The sequence below is a fragment of the Balaenoptera ricei genome, chromosome 11 (assembly GCF_028023285.1).
Source record: "Balaenoptera ricei isolate mBalRic1 chromosome 11, mBalRic1.hap2, whole genome shotgun sequence".
In the NCBI taxonomy this organism is placed as follows: Eukaryota; Metazoa; Chordata; class Mammalia; order Artiodactyla; family Balaenopteridae; genus Balaenoptera; species Balaenoptera ricei.
In genome coordinates, this window is record NC_082649.1 from 30,721,740 (window position 1) to 30,748,982 (window position 27,243).

At 49.1% G+C, this 27,243-nt stretch overlaps 1 protein-coding gene across 1 annotated transcript in view; it reads right to left on the bottom strand.

Moving 5' to 3' along the window:
- Positions 1 to 20,351: 20,351 nt before the first annotated feature.
- RUNX2 (RUNX family transcription factor 2) overlaps positions 20,352 to 27,243 on the bottom strand; it is a 224,883-nt gene continuing 217,991 nt past the window's right edge. The window contains exon 6 of the mRNA XM_059938579.1: positions 20,352 to 20,969. Coding sequence (XP_059794562.1) covers positions 20,374 to 20,969 — 596 coding nt within the window. The 3' untranslated portion in view covers positions 20,352 to 20,373. The remainder of the gene's footprint in view (positions 20,970 to 27,243) is intronic.

The following is a 27,243-nucleotide window of genomic DNA, read 5'->3' on the forward strand; positions in this document are numbered from 1 at the left end:
CCCAGCCATACCCTCCACTCCTATGAACATGTCTGTGGCACAGTCCACAAGGCCTAGCTAAGGCTTGATACCCACCCATCTGCTCTAAGATATTTTCCAACGTCCTGCCCTCTCCAAACCAAACCATTCTCGCCCCACTGAACCATTCTGAACTCCCACTCCACCGACCTGTCTCACTCATCCTGACCCCAAGGCCACCCCTTGCCTTGTCTGTGTGCATCCACTTGTCTTCCCACCAGCCTGCAAGGTCCCGGAGTATCGTGTCATGATCCCCTATCTCTTCCTCGGCTTGAAGCCCAGAGCCTAGCACTGAAGAAATGCTGTTGAAGTGAAGAGATGCTTTTTAAATGAGTGAATGATATACCACATGAGCATCCTTGGACATGAATAAGCACATGTGTACAAATATGCAGAAGATCCAGCAGCCAATCAAAACCTTTCTCCAGTACTGCCTGGATCCCACACATTTCTGTACCTATAGCTCAACCCTTGACTCTCTCCCGAAGGTTCTCTGGCTGACCCTCACTGGCCCATGCACCAGAGCTTGTATCCAGGCTTCTGCCTTGTGGCCGCAGGTCCAGGCATTGTTCCCTTGCAGGAGTCCTTGCCTTGGTGATAACAGTAGCATTTCTTGAGCATCTACTATGTATCACTCATAGATATATGTAATCCCCCCAGACCTTCCAACAACCTAATTAGGCAGAACCAAAAGGAACTAAGGGCCGTGTCTAATTAATTTGTTGTATCGCCAGCCCCCGGCACAGTGCCTGGTACACAGTATGTGCTCAAACAGTATTTAGAGAATAAATGGATTAATGAATGAGTCCCACCCCATTTTACAGATGAGCAAACTGAGTCTCCTCAAGGGTAGGCATCCCATCCATCATGTGATCCTCTCTCCAAATATTCAGGGCTGCCAATGGTATACACCTGGCTTTGCCCCCACAAGCCTCTCTACCCAGTTGGACAAACCCAGTCTTCAGGTCACAGACCCTCCTGGTCCTAGCTCATCCCAATGTTCATTCAGGAACAATCTCTCACTGGCAGCCACCTGAGACAAGGCACCTCAGGCCTCCCAACCCTGCCACCCTTGGCCGAACAAGCAGGTGTGTTTTCAAGGTGCATTAAACCTCTTGCAGGAAATCTCTTGATCTCAGCTTGGTCCAAACCAGGGACTAATACCACCAGGACCAGCTTGCAATGCAGAGAGCAGCAAGCCGACCACAGGAAGCCATCCTGCTTTCAGCGAGAATGAAGCTGAGAGCCCTTCTATCAGGAACTCCTCAGCTTCCGCTGCTGAGGGAAGAAAAGTGAAGAAGGAGGCCGGGGAAAGGCAGGCTGACCTACACACTCAAATCGCACCCAGCCTCCCCACCGTGGCTACCGTTTTTTGCTGGAAGGTAATAGAGCCTAGGGTGGCTTGCTTTCTGAGGGCTTCTAAGAGCTGCACTTGATCAGATGAAACAGAGTTGGGAAGGAGCTAGGAAGTCCAAGGTTGGCCTCCCTCCCCTGTGCCCAGGTCCCCTGGGGAGCTGGCCATAACCATCCTCTGCTCAGTTATTGCCACTTACAGCACAGGGAGCATGTGTGCCATTGTGAGAGCTGACCGTGCATCAGAGAAGGAGCGCCAGGGCCCCAGGCAGGATTGGAAGGCCTGGGCCTGTGTGTCGCCAAGTTCTCTGGTACTCCTGGAGGTCAAGGGACAGTACCTACTTAGCGATGGGGGAAGAGACACAGGAGGATCGGGCCCTTCCCGGCAACCTCCCCAGACAACAGAATGGCTGTGGTGCCTTCACCAAAAAAAAATGTCTTGCTTTACCACTTTAAAAGTGATACATTTGGGCTTCCCTGGTGGCGCAGTGGTTAAGAATCCACCTGCCAATGCAGGCGACATGGGTTCAATCCCCGGTCCAGGAAGATCCCACATGCCGTGGGGCAGCTAAGCCTGTGCACCACAACTACTGAGCCTGCGCTCTAGAGCCCACGAGCCACAACTACTGAAGCCCGTGCACCTGGAGCCCGTGCTCCGCAACAAGAGAAGCCACCGCAATGAGAAGTCCGTGCACCACAACGAAGAGTAGCCCCCGCTCACCGCAACTAGAGAAAGCCCGCGTGCAGCAACGAAGACCCAACACAGCCAAAAATAAATAAATAAATTAAGCTTTTTTAAAAGTAGAAAATTTGACTAATACATAAAAGCACTAAGAAGAAAACTGAAATCACCTGTAACCCCACCCACGACCTAGCTTGTGAACATTTTGTACAAATCCTCCAGTTTCTTCTTCTACACGTATCTTTATTTTGTAACATATTGATCTCATAACGTTCAGACTGTTTTGTAAACGAGTTTTCCACCAAGCACTGCGTGGTAAACATTTTCTTCATCACAGTAAATAAGATTTTGCTATCTTAAAAGCATATAGAGTAGTCCATCATCATCTGGAAATTTATTGAGACATTAATTTTTTTTAACTCTGCCCTCTCATTGAACATTTTCACTTTTCTAAACAATGTGCTGAAGATCTTAAACCTAAATTGGGCACTTCAATTATTTCCTTAGGAGGGTGACTAGAAATGGAATTATTGGGTCAAAAGGTGCACACATCTTTACATTTTTAAAACAGACATATTGAGGTATAACTGACATACAGTAAGTTGCACGTATTTGAAGTTTTGTAATTTTTGACATAGGTCCACACCCATGAAACCATTGCCATAAGCAAGGTAATGAACATGTCCATCACCCTCGTAAGTTTCTCTGTGCCCCTTTGTCATCTCTCCCTCTCTCCCCTCCCCACCCCAAGCACCACTGTTCTGTTTTCTGTCACTGCAAAATAGTTAGCATTTTCTAGCGTTTTATGCAAATGGATCAGACAGTATGGACCTTTTTTCCCTCTCCCTTCTTTTATTAGCATAATTATTTTGTGATTGATTCATTCACATCGTTGCACATATCAATAGCTCCTTCCTTTTTATTGCTGAGTAGTATTCCACACACGCTTTTAACATTCTTGATGCATACCACCAAATGGTCTGTGGGGATCTTCTTGAGGCCCTCCATCATAACAGTACAGTGATTTGGAGTTGATCACCCCTGAAAAGCTAGCATTGAAATGCCACTTGTCCCAAGAACACCATTCTGCCTCCTGAACTGCCTGGCCCCCAACACGAATTACCAGAAACAAATAAAAATGGTCAGGAAGACATGCAGGAGCAGAAGGGCTGGGGAGGGCAGCCATGGGTTCTTGGGGTCCTGATGGTTCACACCTCAGCCCTCCACGCCCAGAAGGGACCCGTTTCCTGGATACTGCACTGCTGGCAGGAACCTGCACTAAATCAGCTTCTGACTGCTGGCAGTAATGGGCATTCATGAGCAGGGCTTTGGGACAATACAGACCACACCAACAAGTGTCGGGGGGCGCATCTGCTCTCCCTGTAACCATGCATGAACATTCTATTGATACAGACCAATGTAACTATAAAATAGCAAAAAAACAAACAGCAACCAAACAAACAGTATTTGCTTTGCTACTAGACTGTAAAACCACTGGAGGGTAGAATCTATGGCTGACTCATCTTTCTCCACCGCCTCTCACTCTGGTAAATTCTCAATACACTTTCTCAAACGCTGTGGCCTACATGTTCTTTGAAATAGCTCAGCTCCTGCCCGGCACCACAGAGACAGAAATCAGATGACCGCAGGACAGACCAACTGGGGGCTGCTACATTCGGGAAGGCTGTGTCCTTGAGTAGCTGTGATGGTTAATTTCATGGGTCACACACCAACGTGTTCATAATAAAAGCAAGAGGAATGCTCATGACAATTGCAGTTTTCATTTCTGTAACTGATCACGTGGTCGTAGCTACTGTTTATAATTACCTTCTCCCACTACCCGCTCTGTACTCCCTTTGCCATCCGCAAGTACCTCAGCTGGTTGTGATTCTTTCCCTGGTGGGATGACCCAAACCTTCATTCCTGAAGGGTCTGAGTCATTAGTAGTCCTGCCTGGAGTGGGTTGTTGTAGTTTTCCATTGACCTTAATCACAGGACATGGAAATACTAAGAGACTAATTTCATGGGCATGGAATAATCCAGGGCACGGAATACTAAGCCCTAAGGGATCTCCTATATTTCAGACACACCCTTCCTTACTTTCACTATGGAGGAGCAGTCCTATTTCCCCTTGGGAGTCATGTTCAATCACCCCAACCAACACTATAACTCACTATAACTCTGTACCTGTTGATTCAGAGGAAGGAGGAGGCCAGAGTGGCTGGGTGGCTGTCTTAACTTCCAGTTCAGTGGAATCATTATTGTGTCTCCCACTGGAAGCCTTCCTCCTTCTGGAACTAAGACTTCTAAGCCAGCAGAGCATAAAGTCAGAGGGACAGAGAGCAAAAACTTTGATGGTGGGTCACTAGGAGTGTAGCCTTCTCCCCACTCCCCTCCCACAAGCTTCTCTGCTTCCTTCAACATACAGCCCCATGTATTCTCTTTAAAGCCACTTTTGACCTCTCCAGCTGGAGTCAGTCACTACCTCTGTCCCCCTTGTTTTCCATTTTATTGAAATTATTTGTTTATTCATTCGAGGAGTTTATTGGGAGTCTCCCATGTGCCAAGCACCCTGGCCCTTCCCCACGTGGAGTCCAGAGTCTAGGGAAGCCAAAAGACACTGAAGACAACTTACCTGCCCATATGTTAGGAGCAATGATGGAAATGTACAAGGGGTACCACGGGCCCACTGAGGAAAGGCGCCTGTCGTGGGGTGGGCAGGGAAATAACAAAGGCTTTCTGGAGGAGCTGGGCCCTAAAATAAGCCTTAAAAAATGACTAGGAGTTATCCTCTTCAGTAGCTCATAATAGCAGTTATCCTGCATGACAAAGGAGACAGGGGGCAGGGAGCAAAGGCAGAGAGGTGGTGGGGTGGGGGCTGGATGCAGAAGGAAGGGTCAAAACACTTACCCACCAGGAGGACCAGAGGCCAATGCAAAGTGCTGAACGGTCAGTCTGGTGGTCAGGAGCATCTACTAAGGGACAAAGCTGGAGAGGCGGGTACCAGCCAGGGCACCAAGGACTTTGTACTCCATGGTAAGTGGGCCACAGGGAGCCACTTGAAAGCTTGGCTAAGTGACTTAGATGTATATTTTAGGCAAATCACTCATACATCAGGGTGGGAAAGCGATGAAGGAGGATGAGACCAAATCAGACAGACTGGCTATGAGGAAATTGCAATAATCAACGAAAGAGGTATGAAGGACCTAAACTAGGGGAGTCTTGGATGGGATGCAGAAGTAGAGATGAGTACGATGAATGTTTCGAAGGTAAAATTGATAAGACTCTGTGTTTGATTGCAGTGTGGAGGCAAAGGAGAGGGAGACTCTTAGGTTTCTAAAGTGGCTCGAGTGTGGATGGTCTGTCACCTTCAACCAGGACAGATCTGTACCTTATTCACCTCTCCAACCTCAGAGGCCAATAGAATGTCTGAGACATAGCCAGTGCTTAAAATTATTTCTGAATGAATGAATGCATCAGTCAAGAATAGGGCCATAGTCTTACCTCAGTGTCCAACTCCAAGGGGACATCTACACAGAGTGCAAAGTGAATAGTGCCCTGGAATTGGACAGCTGGAGGCCCCGCCCGGAGATCCTTGGCTTGAGGATGGTCCCCTGAAGCCTGAGCTTCATAGGGGAAAGTGCTAAATGAGGACTCGCTACAGCAAGGAACGGAAGAAGCCAAATAACCATAAGTAGAGGTGACTTAGATCCTTGTCACTTTCAAGCTATTGACAGCTTATCAGATCTATGTGAGCAGAATCCCAGGAGCTTGACCTAGGGAGAGAGGAAAGGATTTGGAGAATTTAGTCAGCAAAAGGGACTGAACGTGGACAAGATCCATGTTTACAAAGTCAAGAAGTGGTTCCCCCCTCTTCTTAGTATAAAGAGGTTATTGGAGGTCAACTAAATGGAAACTCTAGTTCCTGTAAAAGGGACCACATAAAATTGTTGAGAGGAGGAAAGATCAAAGACTACAATAGATTTTTTAAAGTGTTCAATTGCTGATGCCTCATAGACTTACCAGAAGTTATTGGGTATTTGTACAGGATGGGAGAGTTGAGTGTTTTTACCCTCCATCCCTTTTCTTTTTGTCTTGGTTGAGGACTCCTCCATGGGCTTTATGGATTCCCACTGGGAGCCTTCCTAGCCAAGTGTCCTTGAGCAAGCTTTCCATCTCTCATTCTTCAGATTCCTCCTGGTAGAACAGTCACAGTAATACCAACCTTGGAGGACTTCTATAGGGTCGAGTAAGATCCTACACATAGTATGTGCTCAATAAATGTCAGAGTTTATTCTCAGAGGCAGAACCCCATCATTAACTTAGAACAGATCAACCTTTCTGAGTTTCCCCACAAAAAAGCATGACCATGTTTTGTGAGAATTCAATGAGGTAAAGGAGCGTTTTGTATCCTGGGAAGAATTTTCTAAAGAATAAAATGGTGATTTTTGAGTGGGAATGAGGAAGGAAATTCAGGCCCCCAATCCTCCTGGAGACAGTGAGGATTTTCACTCAAAGAGTGCAAAGTTTTGTCTTTCATTCAAGACCTGTGATTCAGATCAGGGATCTGCACACTGGGTTCCTTGAGGGCTGGCCTTGGAATCTCCCTCCAGGACCACCCAGGAGTCCGAGCAGCCACAGGACGCCTGCAGCTTGTTGACTTAAGAATATGAACCATTGGAATGTGTTACACCTGTCTGGACTGGCTACCTAGTCTTTTAGTCCTTCAAGGTGTTTAATTTAATCTGCAGAACTCTATACAGGCGACCCTCATTGCCTCTGAGGTTACTGCTTGCTTCTGTAACATCAGGCTTGGAAGTTATAAAATTGCAGAGTGCGGGAGAAATACCAAGCCCCTAACCTTGTTTTGACCACCTACCAACTCTGTGGTCCTGAGCAGATCATTTCACTTCTCTAAGCCTCAGTTTCCTGGCGTATAATATGGGGCTTCAAATACCTGTTTATCTCACAAGGTTAGGAGGATCAAGAAAATATTTTGTGCAGTATAAACAATTATATAAAATAAATATATGAAAATTTTCTGTTCATTTCTGCTATATTAGTTAGGTTAGGTGACACTATGCTCCAAGACTACAACAAGGAGTCATTTCTTGTTTAGTTAAATTTAAATGTGGATTGGGTGGCTCTTGAGGGCAACTTTCCTCCACACAGTGATTCAGGGATCAAGGCTGCCTCCATCTTGAGGTGCTAACACCTCAACATCTGTCTTCCTGTATTGTGGAAGAGGAAGAGATGGATGGTGACCCATCCAGGATGTTCTCAAAGGTCATTCTTGGGATGGTGTACATCATTTCTGCCCACATCTTATTGTCAGAAACCAATCACGTGGCCCCAATGTAACTGGAAGTGAGAGTAAGAAATTTAGGGGAACCCATGAACTAATTGGTGAATACCACTATCTCTGCTACTTCTGCACTAATGACAATGAATTCACATGTTAAGGAAAATGCAGGACAAAGTACAAAGACCTTAGAATCAGGCAAGGCTGAATCCAAATCTAAGCTTTGTTGCTCACTAGCTGTATGAGCTAGTTTGCTCAGCTTTTCAGAACCTCAGTTTCCTTATCAGCAAAGTGATTCAGATATATACATATATATTCTTTTTCAGATTCTTTTACATTATACGTTATTACAAGATATTGAATATAGTTCCCTGTGCTATACAGTACGTCCTTGCTGTGATATGTCTTTAGAATGTACTTTCACTCATTTGTTCTAAGCACTTTCTTCAAATGAGGACAAAGTGGGTGCTAGAGTGTGCTACTGAGAATTACAGATTCAATATCTTGTAATAACCTACAATGTAAAATAATCTGATATATATATGTATATATACATATATATATATACCTATATACAAAACTGAATCATTTTGCTGTACACCTGAAAGTAACCCAATATTGTAAATCAACTATACTTCAATTTTTTAAAAAATTGTAGTAAGCTACAAGTAAGAGAAGCCTGAGAAACAGGAACATAAATAACTTAGAAGTCTCATTTTTCCTTATGTAACTACAAGTCCACAAAGAAGGCTTTCTCAGCACTAGTCCTGTGGCCATACTCTCAGAGACCCAGGCCCTTTCTGTCTTCTCCCTCAGCCATTCTTATATTGTGCTGTCACCTCAGCATCACATTCTCACTCCAGGAAGGAAGAAGGAGTAGGACAAAGGGGGTCCCCACCCCCCCTCCAAGGAGTGCCACTCAATGTTTCATTTGTTTCTCATTGGCCAAAGGAGTGTCACATGACAACTGCTTTCTGCAGGGAAGCTGAGAAATGTAGGTTTTTAGCTAGGCACATGGTTCTGATAGTAAGGAAGAAAGGAGGAATGGATATTGGGTAGACACCTAGCAGTGTAGACCAGATGGTGTCTGTGACCAGCTGATTGACACAAGGGATAAAGGAGTGATAAAAAGTCTAAGGGGTAAAGCCCCACATCAATCATCTACATCCACCGTAATGCTGCTGTTGCTGACCAGGGTCCTTGGACTCTTTAATCAATAGAAATTGATAAGAGGCCAGATGAGGAATTCAGGGAAGGTTTTTATTTTGTTTTGTTTTGTTTATAAATTTGTAAATTTATTTGTTTGTTTTTGGCTGTGTTGGACCTCCATTGCTGCGCACGGGCTTTCTCTAGTTGCGGCGAGTGCGGGCTACTCTTTGTTGTGGTGCGTGGGCTTCTCATTGCGGTGGCTTCTCTTGTTGTGGAGCATGGGCCCTAGGCACACAGGTTTCAGTAACTGTGGCATGTGGGCTCAGTAGTTGTGGCTTGCAGGTTCTAGAGCACAGGCTCAGTAGTCATGGTGCCATGTGGGATCTTCCCGGACCGGGGCTGGAACCCGTGTCCCCTGCATTGGCAGGCGGATTCTTAACCACTGTGCCACCAGGGAAGCCCCAGGCAAGGTGTTATTGGGGCTTGTGCTGCAGCACAAGGGAGCAAAAACAAGTAGCAAGTACCCTTGCTCGCTACCTGTGGGGGGGCGAGCTGGTCCCTTAAATGGGGTGAGGGTAGGGGTGGATCAGTAGGTCGGGCCAGAGGGGTAGCTTAGGTGGTCTGCCCACCCCTTTGGTGGTGCTGTGTGCAGGGACCATGCTCAGTACCCTACTTTTGCTCCCGGCACCTCAGAAGTGGCAGCTGGGTTTTGGACTTTTTGTATCTTATTGTTCATAATTTGCCTCACCTGCGCATGCCTGCATTAATTTTCAGTCCTTTATTTGTATTCTGTTGCTCGAGGAGATGTTTATCTAGGTTCAAGCACTGCAGTTAAGAGTCCCAGGTCCCAGCCTGTCTCACTGCCTTGCCATCACTAAGCCGCAGTGACACGCAAGAATAAACATCTAGGGTCAGCTGGGGGTCAGCTAAGAGGCTCTGCTAATCTCGGCTGGGCTAACTCATGTGTCTGGGAGTTGGCTGACTGTTGGCTGATCTAGACTGGCCTCAGCTGGGACACCTGGGGTGATCTGGCTCTGCTCCTCAGTGTCTCCTCCTCCAACAGGTTAGCTTGAGCATGTTTCCACGGCAATGAGAGGCACAAGAGAGCAAGAGGAAACATGCAAGGCCTCTTGGGATCTAGGTTTGGAACCAATGCACATCACTTCCACTTTATCCTGTTGGCCAAAACAAGTTCATGACTAAGCCCAGAGGTAGCCTTGGAGGTCAATGTAAAGTTATATGGCAAAGGCATGGATACAGGAAGCATGAAGAATTAGGATCATTTTTACAGTCTTCCCCATCCCCCTCCATGGGCCATGGGCCCTCAGACCTAGGGGTTAAAAGTGGAGCTAAGTGGCTAAAAAGTATTCTCTAGGCAGTAGTGTTCAGCACATTCACACTCATTCACAGCTCTGCTGATAGGAGAGCACATCCAAGCAGCACAATCACTTTATTTCCTATAGCTCATTTGGGGAGTTAAATGTTTTCCCAGGAAGTAGAGAGAGAATGTCAGAATTTATGAGGGGTGGAAGAGCCAGGATGACAAAAGCGGCATCAGGGTGAGAAGGGGGAATACAAATCCTTTAGCTGCAGAAATGGCCCTTCACCTGAACTTGGAACCGATGGAAAACTAAACCTGTTTCAGAGCCGCCTTTCTGCACAGAGCTGCTATTGTGGGTGGTACAGATTTAGCTAACCCTACAAAATCCATTGCCCTGGACACATCCTGCAAGGTTTCTGTGGCCCCTGGTGGTAAAACACCAAAATGGAGCTCATTCGTTAAAGAGCGCTGTCGTTTGGCTCCATTGCTCCTAGGGGCACACACTGGAGGAGAGAATTTCTCCTCTGAGTCCTTGGGCTTGTCTGCTCATGATCTTGTAAGTCACAGCAAGGAGAAAGGAAAACGTGGGAGAAATGAAACTGGCCAAAGGAAACGGCCCACTGTACAGACACGGTGCTTTCAGGAGAACATGACAAGGACCTTCTTTCCCCCCAGGGAGAAGGACAAGAACGTAGTCAGCATAAGGCTTGCACTAGGATGAAGCGGATTGGGTTACAAGAGGCCTGAGTTCTACTTTAGATAAGTGAATACCCCTCTCTGGGTCTCAGTTTCCCCAAACAAGCAGATGAAGCAAGGTGGGACTGAGGTCCCTTCCAGCCCTTGGAGTCTGTGTTTGGGGAAAACCTGGAGGCCGTCACTTCAAGGGATGTGTATGGTACCATGCACGTGTCCTCCCCGGAGGGGAGAAGGTGGCAGGCAAGCTGGACATTGGCATGACTGGAGAAGAGTAAGAGGCCCCAGCCCAGGAGAGCAGACCCCTTACAGTAAGACCTTAGGAGGGCAGAAGGGTCTGTGTGTTGCATCCCCCAGGTGGGGACCTCAAAGAGAGGGGGAGGTTCGGAAAACAAACTTTGCTTTAGAACTCCAGAGGAACCGAGACGGAATTCTCTCTGCATACGTGTGGGCAGCGTTCACAGCAGACAGCCTCAGCTCCCAGATCCAAAAGGGTGACCACATCCTACAGGGATAGCCAGATGGCGTTTCTGAACCAGATGTACAGTTCTAAGAGGAGAGCAGATTATTATATTTAGTAATTCAATGTCGGGGCTCAGAGCCCTTGAATGAATTAGATCTAAACATCCAGTCATTGACCAAACATGACCTGATCACCCACTACGTGCCAGTGACACATGGGGCATCTTGTTCCCTTTCTGCCTCCATGCCACGGATGACAAACGCCGCCACCTCTCAGCCGCAGGTGGAGGCCCCGGCCAGGGAGACAGCATGGAGCTGCAGATCAGTCTTGACCGGAAACACAACAGGACGGCCTCTGTTTCCCCAGCCTCCCTTCTAGACTGAATTTCCTGCCCTGAAATGCTGCCGACAGCCAGGCCAAGGAGCCAAAAAAAAAAAAAAAAAACCCTTTTAAAATTAACGTACTAGGATATGGAGCTGGTGGGAGGAGGGGATGAAAAGAAGGATCTTGGAAGAACTCCAGCTATTTTATTCCAACTTTTTCATTCCAGTTTGGAGATCTGGGACACATTGATTCACAACTTTATAGTTCTTATTCAGCATTGATTTATGGGTTGACCAATCTGGGCCTAATCTGTTGGAGAAGGATTGGTTTTTCGGTCCAATAATGTTATATTTATGAGCCCATGAAGTGCACCGGGGCTGCAGCCCAGCCTGGAGTCAATAGAACAGAACTTCTAAGATCTCGGAGAGGGGTGTTCACAGACCATTTTCTGCTCCCAGATCATGCTTAAAGCTCCCCTGTACATTAAAGGCTTCTGGTGTCATCTCATATTTGAACTCCAAACTGCCTGCCCATAAATCTTTAATGACCGTGAACGGCTCCGACAGTTGGGAACGTTCCTGGTTCCGTTTGCCTGTCACTCTCCTCCCCCGCGCCAACCCCGCCCCCCAGGTCCTTCTCTGATTGTGGAAGTGACTAGCCCGAGCCTGGAGCTGCAGACACCGCTGGCTGCTGGCTGGAGACCTCGCAGCTGCGCAGGCCAGGGCAGGATTTGAATGTGCGCCCGGCCAAGGCCATGCAGAGTTCAACGGGGTTATCGTGTGCTTCCGGTTCGACTTGTGGTTATTCTGGTTCAGTAACTATAAAGAAATGAGTGGCCTGGAGAGACAGGAACTTGTGGAGAAGCCTGCCTGCCGTGGTGAAGAGGAAATAGAGCTATTCAGAGAGCATGCATTTCTGTGTTTCTCTTTGATGGGAAAGACATTTTCCTTGTCACCCTCTGGGCAGTTTTCTGTTCTCAACCACCACCCGTGGGTCCTTCCCAGCCTGGTCATTCTGAGGATGCCTCCGGCAGCAACCCCACATTGGGTACCAGTCGTCAATGTCCATTGCCAGCCTTGACCCCCTAATTCACCACTGGGGGTCTCCAGACAAGGGGGGTCACTGCATGGTCTGCCCTTAGAAGAGAAAAATCTAGCAACAGCAAGACACCACTCAGAGAAGGCACCAGCCTCTGAGGGATGAAGAGAGAAGCTGCAAATTCTAAATTTCAGAGTCCAAGCCCTATAAAGATGACCAGATCGACCTATAAAGGGAGTTTTTAGCATCCTGGGCAGATCGTTTACCATCCCTGGATGAGCAGTGCAATGGATTGTCCAGACCAGGAATCAGCAAACTTTTTTTTCTGCAGACAGTCAGATAGTAAATATTCTTGGCTTTGCAGGTCACATACGGTCTCTGTCCCATATTCTTCTTCTTTTTGCAGGATTTGAAAATGTAAAAATCATTCTCAGTTCCCAAGCTAAACAAGAACAGGTTATGGGCCAGGGTTGCCTGACCCCTGGTTTAGAAAACTAAAAAATGTTGTTTTCATTTAAAAATGCTAATGCGTCCTCCGTGTGTGTACACGTGTGTGCTGAGTGTAGGTGCGTCCACTCTGTGCTGGAGGAGGCGGACTGACAGCTCATCCAGCAATGGCAAGATTCACCCCGGGGAGCCAGGAAGGGTGGCAGTTGAAAGAACACAGGACTCAGGAGACATCTGCTCTGCCTGCCACCCCTGAGCAAGTCACCCGACCTTTGTGACGCTTCCTGTACCATCTGCACAGTGACAGGCCAGATGCCGTCTGAGCTCCCTCCCAAGTGCGATATTCCATTTGGCCATCTCAGACGCTTCTGGGAACCAAGTGGGATGCAAGAGAAAGGAATGGATAAAAATCTGTTAGATCCGTTCACTCCAGCACAGAGCCCAGCCAACTTTGAGGTGACTTAAGGAGACCATCCCCCATCGGAACACCCCGCTTTGGGAGCGGAGCCCCCTGGCACGAGCCCTGCTTGGGGAGACCCTGGAGGAATGCTCGGTGCCAGCCTTCCCTGCCATGCTCACCACGGAAACGAGCCACGCGGCCCGCGCACCACGCCAAGCATCCGGACAGCTGAATGAGCCATGCCATTGTGGGCAGACACCGAGGCTCCCAGAAAACAAGCAAAGGCGAGGCCTGGAAGCTGCAGCGTAGGCAGGTCGTCATGACCTTCCCTCCCGGGCCAGCACCAGACTGGCCGGCCAACAGGTCTTCATCTCCATCCAGGCGGCCCAGGCAGCCCTCAGGATGCAGGAGGTGGCACCCACCGCTGCCAAACTGGATGTCCGGCGACGGCTCCCTCCGTCAACATTTCTGAGCACCAGCTCCGCGCCTCAAGGCTGCCAGGCCCCGTGAGGATGGGGCAAACGGGGGGAAATGCCTGCTCCAGAAGAGATGGCTGGGCCAGAGTCAGCGCCCTCCGGAGAGCACGAGGGCAAGAGACACAGCCCTTGGCGCATTTTGGAGGAAGCAGCTGGAGCAGAGAGCCTTGGGTGATGCCCCTGCTGGCCCCTCATCAGAGGCTTTGCACGTTCGTTTTATGGAAATGGTTTGAGCTGCCGGTACCCCCCAGCCAGCCTCATCCATGAAAGCCAAGGTTAGAGTCAGCCTGCTTGCTGTTTGCTGGGGCCCTTGCTTTATAGGAGGCTTAGCAAATGCCCCCTGGGACTTGAGCTTCTGGTGCAGGTGCCACAGTGACCTGCAGAAATCCTTGCATTTTCTGTCTCTCTACACAGAGTTGGTTGTTGGAAGGCAGGTGGCCGGAGGGGGTAAGGAGTGAAGGAAACAAAACACAGTTACGGCCAAGTCCCCTTGTACGCGTAATGTGGCTAATGACATCGACCTTAAAGGACCCGAAGGTTATCAGTATTTCAGAGCCACCGAGGCGGCACAACCCTCCTGGCCTGTCCTCATCCACTCTTTCCTGGGCCTTGTCTCATCCTCCAGTATCTCCTCTGCCTCTCCACGCCCAGCACACATGACATCATTGGTACTGTGGCCCGGGGGTGGGCGGTCCCCTGTTTATTGTTCCAGTTTGCTGACATTTTCTGATTCTTCAGGGACCTGTTACTTCCAGAGAGCAATTCTGCTGTCACCCTGGGGAAGAATCATCAGCCAAAGGCAGTTCAACAGTCCTGGGTCCTTGACCTACCTCTGAAAAGAGAACGTCCAGTGTGAGAGGCAGCCCCGAGTGGTGGCACAGCCAGGGCCTTGGAGACAGACAGATCCAGGCTCTGTCGGTTACCAGCTATGCGACCATGAGCAAGTCACATGACCCCCTTTCGCCTCAGTTTCCTGATCAATGAAATGGGCCTTATAGGTGCTAGCTCCCAACTTTGCTTACAGGGATGCTGTGAGAAGTAAACCCAGTCCTGTACATAGCACACAGCACAGGGCCCAACACCTGATACGAGCCCGATCAGTGTTAGTGCGGACGTCCTTTAGATAAAGGAAGATGGCCAAGGGCAAGTCCAGGGTTGGCTTCCTGCTCCCAGAGTGGCAGCACACACCAGTTAACCTACAGTTGTCCAGAGCCTAACAGCCCACCAAGAAGGCTCAGAAACCCAGCCCGTCTGCACCTGGCAGCGAGGCCATCCCCTGGGGACAGTATCTCATTGCCACACTCTGGACGGTTGAGTGGCATCAGATAAGAGAGCCAGGCTGCCTTCTGTGAGGCCTTGGCTGGGTGCAGAGGGTCAAGCAAGCACTCATCTGCTGGCACAGGCACTGCCCACGTGGGTCTCCCTGGTGCCTGCTCTTGGGTGCTCCCGTGGCCGACCCGTTCCGCTCTCGGATAGAGAGCTGCTTTCTTCAGATACACCACTGCTTTGACTCGAGTTCCTGCTGGGACTGTCACTTGCTTATTTGTTGTCAGCTGCATTCCTGCTCTTCTTTGCTCTGTCCTGTGTCATAAGGGCTGAAGCCCCACAAACTGCATCTCCCAGACTCCCTCCAATGGGCCCCCAGCTAGGTTCTGGGAAGAGGAGGCGCTGACAGGGAAGGCGGGAGGCGGGGAGAAGCAACTGTCTCCCTTCCTCCCCCGTGGCCCCCCGGTGGCGGGTGTCAGGCAGTAGCGACAGCACTAGTGACAGCCGAGGATGACGGTGGCAGGGGCTGCAGCCTGGCAGGGTCGCTCCTGGGTTCCTGCTGAAGCAGCTCAGCTCTACCGCCGGGGCCTTGGCGTCACACTGGTCCTGAGTCCCCTTGGCATCTCCAGCCCAGGGCTGGTAGCGCTTTCCTTTCCTGCAGTCACTCCTCTTTGGAGTGACTCCACCTTCCCCTCCACACTCCTCCAGCCTTCCAACACCCTTGCTCCCGATTCCTGAATGAATGCACACCCCTCTGTGTGCAGGACCCAGATGGCCTCTGTTTCCTGACCAGACCCAGACTAACTCACTGTTCGAGTGACCATCCAAGATCCACATCTTCAGGGTGGTGGCACACCTCTGTCTGGCCCCCCTCGCGCCGACTTTAAAGTTCAACCTTCAGAAGGCAGACTTGTTTCTATTTCTCCCTTTTTCCAGTTTCCTGGATGGAACCACCCCAAGGTCCCCGTGTTCCTCCTGCCATCCACTCACTTCCCCTTTTGGAACCTTGATGAAGCCACAGCAACAGCCTAAAGCAAGAAGGAGGAACGTATGCCTTGGACCCCACAATTACACCTCCAGGAATTTACATGAACAACATAGTCACAGAAGAGACAAAACATGTATCCCCAGACACGGTCATTACAGGACTGCTTACAATTGTGAAAAATCTGGAAGCACGAATAGAAGATGGACTAAGTAAATCTTGCTTCGTATATAACGTCTATTTTTTTAAATAGAAAGATTTTCATCATCTATTATCAAGTTAACAAACAAAACAGGCTACAGAGCAGCAGACATACTGTCCATCTGTAGAATTGGACACACATGTATGTGTTTCTATTGAAACACAGATGTTTCATATAGTAGTTGCCAGAATACTGACAGCAGTTATCTCTTGGGGGTGGAATTTGGGGTGAGTTTTATATTCTTCTTTGTTCTCCTCTGTGTTGTCTGAATTGTTACAACAATTGACAGGTCCCTTTTACAAAACACTTTGTTTTTTAAAAGGCAGTGTGCTGGGAAGACAGCAGTGAAAAAAACAGACAAAAATTTCTTCCCTCACGGGAAGCTGACATTCTAAGAACAAAAAATAAAGTAAGACGTATACTGGGTAAGGTGGATATTGGTGTGAGGCAAAAAAAAGCAAGAAAAGAGAAAAAGAAATGCATCTAGGGGGAGGAGGCTGATGGTTAGGGAGCGGATTACAACTTTTAAAAGGATAGTGATGCTTGAGCCAAGACCTGAAGGAGGTGAGGGAGCAAGCCATGCGATATATCTGGGAAAGAGTGGTCCAGGCTGAAGAAATAGGCAGTGCAAAGGCCCTGAGGTAGGAATGTGCCTGGTACATGGGAGAAGCAGCAAGGAGGCGTGGGTGACCCGAGTGGAGGAGAGTCATAAGAGATGAGGTCAGGCAGGTAACAGGAGACCAGATTATGTAAAACTTTGGCTCTTACTCTGAGTGAGATGAAAGCCACTGAGAGTCTTGTGCAGAAGAATAACCTAGTCAGAAATATTTTTAAAAGACCCCCCTGGCTGCTCTGTGGGAATGGAGAGGGAGCAGGGAGCCCATTTAGGAGCCAACTGCAATAACTCAGGTGAGAAAGGATAGTGTGGTTTGGACCAGGTAGTAACAATGGAGAAGTGGTGAGAAGTGGCTGGATCATGGAACTCTCTAGAAGGTAGAACCAATGTGATGTGCTTTTGGATTGGATATAGGCATGAGAGATAGGGAAGAGCCAAGAATTACTTCAAAGTTAGAGTGAAAGAGTCCTTAAATCAGTGCCCCACCAAGTGGAGAATCCTTTCTGCTGAAGCACCAGCTGCTCTCCATCCAGTCTCTGCTTGGTGCCCTCCCAAGACAGGGCCCTCACTACCTCACACAGTTGAGTCTGGTAACTGCTGGTAAATCCTTCCTTGGCTGAAGCCTGCTATCCTCCGCCATAGGTCTTATGCTTGCCTTCAGCTTGCCACCTTGAACCATCGTGTGTTTGTCTCATGCTATGCCCACCCGAACGACACCCTAAGCCTTGGGAAAAGCAGGTATCAAGACAGGTATTGGAGGGAAGTTTCAATCTAGAATCTACAAGACTAGGGAATTCCCTGGTGGTCCAGTGGTTAGGACTCCACACTTTCACTGCCAAGGGCCTGGTTTCAATCCCTGGTTGGGGAACTAAGATCCTGCAAGCCACGTGGCAAAAAATAAAAAATAAAAAATAGAATCTACAAAACTAGATTTCCTTTTTTCTGTCCAGCACCTTCAAACTGATACTTTGTTTGAACTCAATTCCATCCCACCCCCCCAGCCCCCACCCTAGAAATTGTCAAATTTCCCCTGGCTGTACCTTCTGCAAGATGAAGGCCATCCTGCCCTCCTAACCTCCTTCAGCCCCATCTTCAAAAACCCTAAACCAGGCCCAGTCTCTGAGGCCCCAACTCACCCAGGACAGGAGCTCAGACTTTTCTCTGGTCTGCCGGGATGGAATCAGTGTTATGTCAGTTCCTTCCTCTGATATCCTCAATCTCAATCTCATACATAGAAATATAAATATATAAATATATATGGGGATTCTGATCAAATGATTCAGTCCCTATATCTAAATTTAGGATTTATATGCCAGCCCCTCTTTGTTCTTGAAAGATTTAGGTTTTTTGTTGCTGTTTTTAATCTCACACAAAAGAAGTCAGTTAAAATTAAAACAAAAGACTGTTCAGATGAGTAAAAACCAGAAGCTGATGCCCTCAGGTGTGGCACTGGCATTCCAGTTGAGCTGTTTCTTCCACTAAAGAGCAGAAGAAAGGCTGGTCCCTTTGGGCCATAGATTCTCTTCCTGAAAAAGTCCCTCAGAGCCGGAAGGCAACTCCGACCTGAGTGTATGATTCTCACTCCACCTGGGTCCTCCTGACTTAGGACCCAGGAGAGAGGAAGTAAAAATGCCCGCTGACCATAAAAAGGCACTTGGACTGCACTTTCGGGAGGGCAAAGCCGCCATCACGTCCATGTCTGATTCTGATAGGCAGATGCCATCATCCCCATTTGACACAGATCAAGAGACTGAAGCTCAGAGGGGTTAAATAACTCTCCCAAAGTCAAACCTCAAGAAGCCTGGCCTCCTGTGACTGCCATTCTCACCACTCCCTGCTGCTTCAAATTGTTTACATGCTGGGATCGATAATCCCTCTCCTTGTGGGACACTGGGCTGGGAACCCCTGGAGAGCAGGGCCTTTATTCTATTCATCTTTGTGTCCCCCAGGGCATCAGCATTGTAGATATCCAATAAATGCTTGTTGGCATTGGTTTGAACTCCACGGAAGCTTTTTTAGAAGTGGGTGGTTAGACTTAATACGCCCTGGCTTTAAAAAGAAAAGTCCCCCAAAGAGATGCTTTGAAAGTTTAAAGGTTGTGGAATCCAGGCCCCTGCAGGGGCAAAGACAAACAGCAGTTTCTGGGGAACAGTGGCAATGCAACGAGCAGGAATCCCAGAGCAGACAACCCCTACCCACTACTACACAAAGTGTGTCTTGGGCAAGTGGTATCAGCATCCCCTGGCGCTGATTAGAAATGCAGAGTCTCAGGCCCACCCCAGAGCCGCCGAAGCAGAACCTGCATCGTAAGCTCTCCACGCCAAAGTCTGAGAAGCTCTGGGGGTGCCAGAAACTGCAGAAACCTGGCAGCTCACCAGCTGTGCGCCCTGCAAATGCTCCGGGTGGGGTTTTACTCTGTGCAGTGTGGTTTCCAGTGCTTGGTTTGTTTCTGGAAAAAGAGCAGTAGATTTGCTTCTGGCAAATGAGCACACTTAATTAAAATTCTAATTCAATCAGGAAGGCGAGAAGGGCCCTCTTCCTTATGGGAAGTCAGATCCTGGAGGGCATAGGTTCCTCCAGATTTCTGAAATTCCATCTAGGTCTCCACCAGGGGACACTGGCAAAGTCTGGAGACATGTTTGTTTGTCACAGCTGGGAAGGATGGTGTTACTGGCATCTAGGAGGAAAGGCCAGGGATGCTGGCTTCCTCCTTGTTGGCCAGTGAATCGGTTTCTGCTCCAATCCAGAGAAAAAGGGTGGATTTACCAAATTTAGGGAGGTCTGGGAGCTTTAGAAAAGAACCATGACAACCTTTAAAAGCTTATTCTTCACAAGCATGAGAAAAGTTGAAATAAGACTCAAGGAGTAAAGTAAGGCTGGGATAGGTAACTGAGAACAGAAAGAGCAAGGGAAGGAAGAAATGTGGCACCGAAAGGCCAACACCCAGAAAGTACATATAAAAATCTTGTTTATTAAACAAAATACTTTCTTATTCATAAGAAAGACTTAAATACCCCCCTTCTCCAAATACATCAGATTTTTCTCACTTCTCTATTTTCCAAACCTCTTGAAATGTGGTTATAATGAGAAAAAATAAACTTCTTTTCCCAAAAATATTTTTTAAAGAAATGTGTAAAAGTCACCAGAGATCAGATACCACATCAACAACTCAAGAAAGGAACACTGGAGCTGCCCTTGAGCTACTGCTTTTGTAACATGCTTCGCACTTGCCTTCCCTCCACAGGACTCAGAAGTCACCAATGTGGGTCGGGAAAGGATGGTTCTCTGAGCATCTTGCCCAGGGTCCCACCACAATCTTCGGGCACTTGTCCTGTCAGGAGCTCAAGGCCTTCTCCAAAGCAAGAGAAGGACATCTGAAGGGCCAGGAGAGCTCCCAGGAGTGGGGCAGGCGGGCGAGAGCCGAGAAAGAGCCTGGCACGGCAGAAAGTGCGAGGAGCACCGTCATTTCAGATTGAAATGCGAGGGGAGGTCCATTCCTTCCCATAAAGTAGGTTGAGCAGAGTAATCCCGTCCTCTGCTGGCTTTGCCAGGCTCAGGGGTGACACAGGCAGGGTTGCCTGGTGCATTCGGGATCTCTTTACTGCGCGGCTCGGATACACAGTGTGGGGGCAGCTCCATCAGTTGCCATCCGGGGCATCTGGCGGCGGCTGCGGCTGCGGCTGCGGGCCCAGCGACGAGGCCAGTTTGGTGAGGGCCCTCGCTATGACGTCCAGGTGGCCATTCATCGTCCGCAACTCCACCAGGATGTCCCCGACGTTGGCTTCCAAGGTCGCGGCGGCGGCGGCGGCGGCGGCGGGCCGGGCGCAGGGCGGCGGGGAAGCGCCCGGGTCCTCCGCGCCCTCCTCCCTGCCCGCTGCGCCCGTGCGCGAGGCGCAGGTAGCCGGCCGATCACGCTCATCCCCGCGGACGCCGGGAGGGGTGGTCGAGGGGCAGCCGGGCAGCCAGTCGACGAGGCGCGGGGCTCCCTCCGGGGAGGAGGCGACCACCGAGTAGAGGCCGGCGCGCCGGGGGGCGCCCGAGCCCGAGGCGGGAGGCGCAGGGGCCGCGGGGAGCGGCGGCAGCAGCGCGGCCAGCACCGAGGGCCCCGGGGAGAACGCCTGGGGCTCGCAGGACGACGAGGGAGAAGGAAGCGCGGTGGTGGAGGGGCCTGGCTCCTCCGAGGAGAGGAACAAGGTGGTCGAAGACTGGGAGTCCAAGGTGCTGGGCTCTGAATCTGTCAAGGAGGAAACGAGAAAGGGTCACTCGGGCATTTATTGAGTGCCAACTGTATGCCCGGCTCCATGCTAGGTATAAAGGAACTCAGTTAGAAGGTGGAAACTTATTTCCTACCCCCAGCCTTGTGATCCGATAAGGAAGAGTGGGTTTCAGGAGCACGGGAATCCATAGGCAGGGGACACCACGGAGTCCAGCAAGGCGTCCTGGTGGGTAAGGCTCTCTACCGAGGTCTAGAGAGGGGCACTGCTGGGAAGAGAGCGAGGGAGCTCCAGGCAGGGGCGGAAGTTGCAGCCTGTTCGCAGGCAGTCTGGCCAAGGACAGTAGGTCAAGGCTGTGAAAAGAGGACCCCTCCACCCTCCTCAGAAGCAGAAGTGTGTTAAGCAGAGGGCTCCTTCCACCGTCCCAGCAAAGCCAAGCTCTCAGGGGGAAGTTGGAAGAGTTTGGGGCCAGGAGCCAGAGCTCAGCGCTGTTTCCCACTCTGCCGGAAAATGCCATGGAACCTTGGGCCAGACCCTTCCCCCCTTGAGGACTTGGTTTCCTATCCCAGTGACCCCCGGGTCCCAACCAGGACTGCTCAACCTGCCTTCAGAAGTCTTCAGCTTGAAGCGCGGGTCTAAGTTCCCAGGGGGCCGCACTCAAAGGCTCTATAAGCCTCCTGTTGTGAGTTCTGCCCTAATCCCCTGAGTCCCCACATAGAAAGTGGGCAGCATCTCTTTGCAACTGGGTATGGCAGCAAGGTTCACCAACCTCAGATCAAAGGATCCACCTCAATGCCAATGACCTCAGCTGTTCCGGCCGCCCTGTTCCCGCCTTTGGGTAGATGGCTCGTGATCACCTTGGAAGCGGTTCTGAGTTTTACTGGAGCCCAGTCTCCGAAGGCTTGCTCCCAATTCCAGCTGGAGGGTCTGCTCTTGGCTCGCCTCATTGGCAGTTTGGGTGCCCACCTTTATGCCCTGCCCTTGAGGGGTTCCAAGCCTTTCAAAGGCAGAACTTGCTCTATTACCTCAGCCTGTTATATTGTGGGGGTGGGGTGGGGGTGGGGGGGGGGAGAATGACATGATGACAGAGCCAGTAAGTAAACACGTTCCCCATTGCTTGTGAACATGTGTGCTCTCGCTGCCCCTCATGGGTGAGCTATTCCTTCATTTGGGAGCTGAGTCTTGCGGAGACTCAGAGCCATCATCTGGCTAGAGCTTGTTCTCTCATCCTGACTTCAATCCTACCACGTTCTCACAGTCCCAGATGTTCCAATGTCCAGTCGGTGTGGTTGTGAATTTGGTCTGATGGGAGCAGAGAAGCGATGGCTCCTCGGGGACCACAGTTGAGGAGAGCCACCCGTGTGCCTGAAAACTCCTCTGATGGAACTTGCATGGGCACTTTCTGCTATTGGCTTTCACGGAACTGCCTCTCTTCCACCAGAACTTAAGGTCCTCTGGTTTCTGTGAGGCTCTTCTTTTGTTAACCACGAATCGCAGACACTTCTGGGCACATAACCCTCATGAGTTGAAAAGAATCAAAGAGAAACCCTACAAACTGTTGGCTCTGCTTTTGCTTGAGAATGATGTTAATAAGCTTCACACATAGCAGACAAGAGGCTGTTATATTTAATCAAATAGAAGTCTAACAAGGAAAATGAGATAGAGGCAATTACACAAAATGTTCTAGCTCAGTGTTTCCTGAATTTTCATGTGCAGGCCATTCCCCTGGGACATTGTTAAAGGGCAGGTTGTGATTTGGCAGGTCAGGACTGGGGCCAGAGACTCTGCATTTCTAGCCAGCTCCCAGGTCGTGTGGGTGCTGCTGGTCTGGGGACCACACCTTGCAGAGCAAAGGTGTAGACCAAATATACAAGGTTGGCAATAAAGCTTGGGGTTCACAATCATAGAAACTAGAGGAATCAGGGGTAGAGGAGCAACCTAGAAGCCCCATATGATCATGAAGATAGTAATAGTAATGATGCTGATGACCTCGCCTAGCTATCAGAGGAATAAGAGGGGTGGCCTATCCTGCTGTTAGTCTGATGGTTTTCCAGCAAAGCCTTGAACCAGTGAGCACTGGCTTAGGGAGGAGTGAAGGTTTCTTAAAGAGGAAAGCCCTTCACTGCTGTTTAAGCTAAAACTTCAAAGATTTCTGCAGTGACCATGCATGAACATGCCTTCCCTTGTCACTGACCTTTAGCAGAAAGTGACTGCTTCCTCCCAAGCCTGTAAGTCAAGGTCTTCTGAGTACTTTCTGTTCAATCCTATTGCTGAGTCAGGCTGAATCATTGCTTGGCTGGTAACTATGTACCTTGAACGGCTGACCTTTTCTATCTTTTTTACACCCACTTGGCATTCCCTGTCACCACCACTTAAACCCACCTGCCTGGGCCTAGGCTTTCCCTGGGGGACGCCTGGGGAAAAGGTGAAGTGTGCAGCTGGCTACGGGAACCTGCGATTCATTTGCAAATAAACCCTTCAGATCATCCCCTAAAACCTGCTCCTCTTGCTACCTTCCCCTTCTCAGTAAGTGACCTTCCCTTTGTTTAGCCAAACACCCAGGACAAACCCTTGACCCATCTCTTTCCCTTACTCCCCACATCCAATCTGCCAGCAGTGGTTATAGCCTCTGCCTTCAAAGTATATCCAGCATTGGATCAATTCTCACTGGCTCCAGGCAGTGGTCCAGCTACTGGTGGCTGAGCTGAGACCAGAAAACAGGGCTCCTGAGTTCCAGGTCAGTGTTTCCCCTGCCACACCCAAAAGCTTACTGGATTTGAATGAATCATTTAGAACTCTCCCCTGGCTCTATTGTGTCTCCCCAGCCCTCCTAGCCACCCTCCACCATTTGCCCAGGAAAATTGTTTGCTGAGTCTTAGCCTCTTTTTTATATAAGATAATAGCTACATTTATTCATTAAGTCGTTCAACAAATATTTATTGAGCACCTACAATATGCCCAGCAGAACACTCCACAGTGTACAAAGCCAGACCTAAATCCTGACCTCACTGTGGAGGCAGAAAATAATCAAATAATTGCATAAACAAATGTGTAATTGCAACAGTGATACAATCTACATGCTATAAGCATCTAAAAGAAAAGGGAGGGTTTGACCTAATCAAGGAAGATTCCCTGAGGAAATGCTGTTGGAGTGGAGTAAGGATGAGTAGTTAAGTAGGAAGAGGGGAGAATGTTGATGCATGAGCAAGGGCCTGAGGCAGAAGGGAGTGCTGCAAATATGTGGGACTTCCAGAGAAAGCCAGTTTGCTGGGAGTGGAGAGAGCCAGGGGAAGGAAGTGTGAGGTGAGTTGAAGCTCAAAAAGGAGAGCAGGGGTCAGGAGATGGAGTGTATGATAAACACTGCCAGTATTGCTCAATATCCATTTTCTTCCTCCTTTTCAGCTGGTCCATGACCACTTAGAATAAAGATTACATTTTCTAGCCTCTCTTCCAACTAGCTCTAGCCATGTCACTAAATTCGGGGCAGGAAAATGTCAGTAGAAGTGCTATGTACAATTCTTTGTTCCTGTGCTTGGGTTTTGGTTGCAATGGCTGGTGCTCAAGCAGCCCCTTTGGACCATGAGGTAGAAACCACATGCTAAGGATTATAGAGCAGAGAACTGAGTCCCTGAGAATTTTGAGGAACTGCTATACAAATTCTAGCTGGCTCAACTGTAGCCTTTTTGTACGAGAAAATAAAATCTTATCTATTCAAACTCCTGTTAAATTGGGTTTTTTGTCACTCACAGCCAAACCAAATCCTGATAAACATGGCTTTGCTGAATTTATTAAGGGGTTTTGTCATTATTCTATGAGCGATGGAAAGCTTTGAAAAAGTTTTAAACATAAGTGTGTGTGTCTGTATGTGTGTGTGTGTGATGTGATCAGTTTTGTATTTTGAAAAGTTCACCTGGCTGCACTGGGCAAGAAGTAGACAGAATAGAAGCCGGGGACACAAGTTAGGAGCTTGCCGTTGCAGGTGAGAAATTACAAAATGACAGTGGCTTTTGCTAGGGTGGTAACTAGAGATGCAGAGAAGTAGACAGCTTCTAGAGACAGCTGTGACCCAGAAACATTAGGATTTACTATCAGCAGGGATGCAGGAGGTGGGGGAAAAGGCATCAGAGAAATGGGTGCCCTCCTGGCTGCTGCTTCAGTGCAAGGTTCCAGAAATTCTGTCTGCAGAAGGGGAACTTTCCCTTTCTTGTGCTCTGGAGTCTGGGTGGCCCCTTCCCAGCCCACACCCAGCCATGCAGCATAGCTCAGCTCTGACACACCTCAGCGGAGGCAGCCCGTGGGAACATTTTCCCAGGAGCCTGGAGGGAGGAGAAACAGGGTAGCTTTGGGCAGGGAACCAGAGAAGCAGAAGTCTGTGGGAAAAGGATGAAACCTGTTTGGGGGAGAAGCAACATCTCTCAGCAGTGCAGCCAGGCCCTGGCCTTTGAAGGTTCAGACTTGGCTGGGCCACTGCCTGCTTCTTTCAGAACCCCCGGCACACAAAAGGGAGGGTGAGTGTCTGATGAACTAAACCCAATAATATTCACTCCTTTTATTTTCCAGAAACGTCATGAGACCCACAGGGCAATCTTCTGGTTTTAAGACCTGGTGAGTCACGCCTACAAATACCTCTGACTCAACGTGATCCCAAGCTCTCACCGGGCATCTCCCAGGAACGTGGCTCAGCAGGAGAGCTGGAGCAGGACAGCCTGGCAGGGGAGAGAAGGGCTGGTGTCTCTGGAGGGGGTGAAAAGGGCCGGCTCCAGTACAGACCATGGGATTCCTGACTTGACACTGACTGCTCCCAATAACAGCCAACATTGACCGAGTGCTATCTCCAAGCCACATGCTAAATTCTCTCTTCTTTTTTTTTTTTTTTTTTTTTAGAATAGCTTTATTGCTTTGCCAGGCAAAGGGGGCCACAGCAGGCTAATGCCCTCAAAACTGTGTGTCCCTAAATTCTCTCTTCTAATCTTCATGGAAGACCATGATGTGGATTCTGTTTTTAATCCCATTTTCTTGTGTAGGAAACTGAGGCTCTGTTATGTTAAGTACCCTGCTCACTGTCACAGAGCCAGGATATGAATCCAGGCAGCTAATGCCAAAGGCTATCGTGTGTGAAGGAGGGCACGTGCTTTATGGAGTTTGCAGGGATGAGACAAGGGCTGAGAAGGAGAGCTGACATTTGTGGAGGGTCGGCTACACTCTAGGCTGATGATTTGTCACCTTGACTGCACATTAAAATCACCTGGGGAACTTTATAAACACTACTGATGCCCCAGCCAATTAAATCACGACCTCTGGGGATGGTGCCCAGGCATCTTATATTTCAAAAGCACCCATTTTATAAGATAACACTAATGCGCAGCTAGGGTTATTCGACAAAAGCAACTTTCATACGTTTTCTTATTCAATCCCAACAGTGGCCTTCTTCCCATTTTCAAACGGAGAAACTGAGGCTCACAGAATTTGGATAGCTTAGACAAAGCCCACAGCCACCGAGACCTGATCTGTATCTGGCTGACTCCCATGCCATTCATGTTGATTCCATTCTCTCTCATATCTGGGCCTCCTCCATTTTGAAAGTGGGTGAACTTTCTTAATGTAAATGTCTTTTGCAATTTGCATCTTTTTTGTTCAGGTGCAAGTACTGTTTAGGCCAGCTGTTGGAGAGTAGTAGTGCAGTCTATAGCTACTGAGTAGAATGGGCTGGCCCAGGGGCCTCTGAAACCATGGCTATGGCTTCATCCAGGCTCTGCTACAGCCAATGGACCAGGACGTCTGAAGAGATGCCCAGTAGCCCTGGCCAGGATGTGCCTGTGGACTCTCCCAGAACACCACCCATCCACTGGAGTCCCTGCCTCTGAGGAACCACCCTCTGAAGATCAGAAGGCCCAGCCCTGGGGAAATCCTTAGTCTCTGCTTCCAGCAGCATTAGTGACTTCCCAAGGATGACATGGGAAAAGTCATCACCCTTTTACTTCCATGTGAATTATCCAAGCCTCTAATTTCCTAGTGGCTGAGGGCTGCGCTAATGAGAAGGGGTGTTCATCATCAATCAACTTAGTAAAAAAGCAGCTGGGAAGGCAGAAGGGCAGCCAGAGACTGATTTGAGCAGCCAAAAGATTCTCCTGCCCAAAGAGTGCTTTTTAAAGAGGGGAGGAAAAGAAGTGACAGCAGGGGTCTATCCGCCCATGCTCATGGCAGGATTATTCACATTGGCCAAAAGGTGGATGCAGCACATGTGGCCATGGATGGATGGATAAACAAAATGTGATATTGATATAATGGAACATT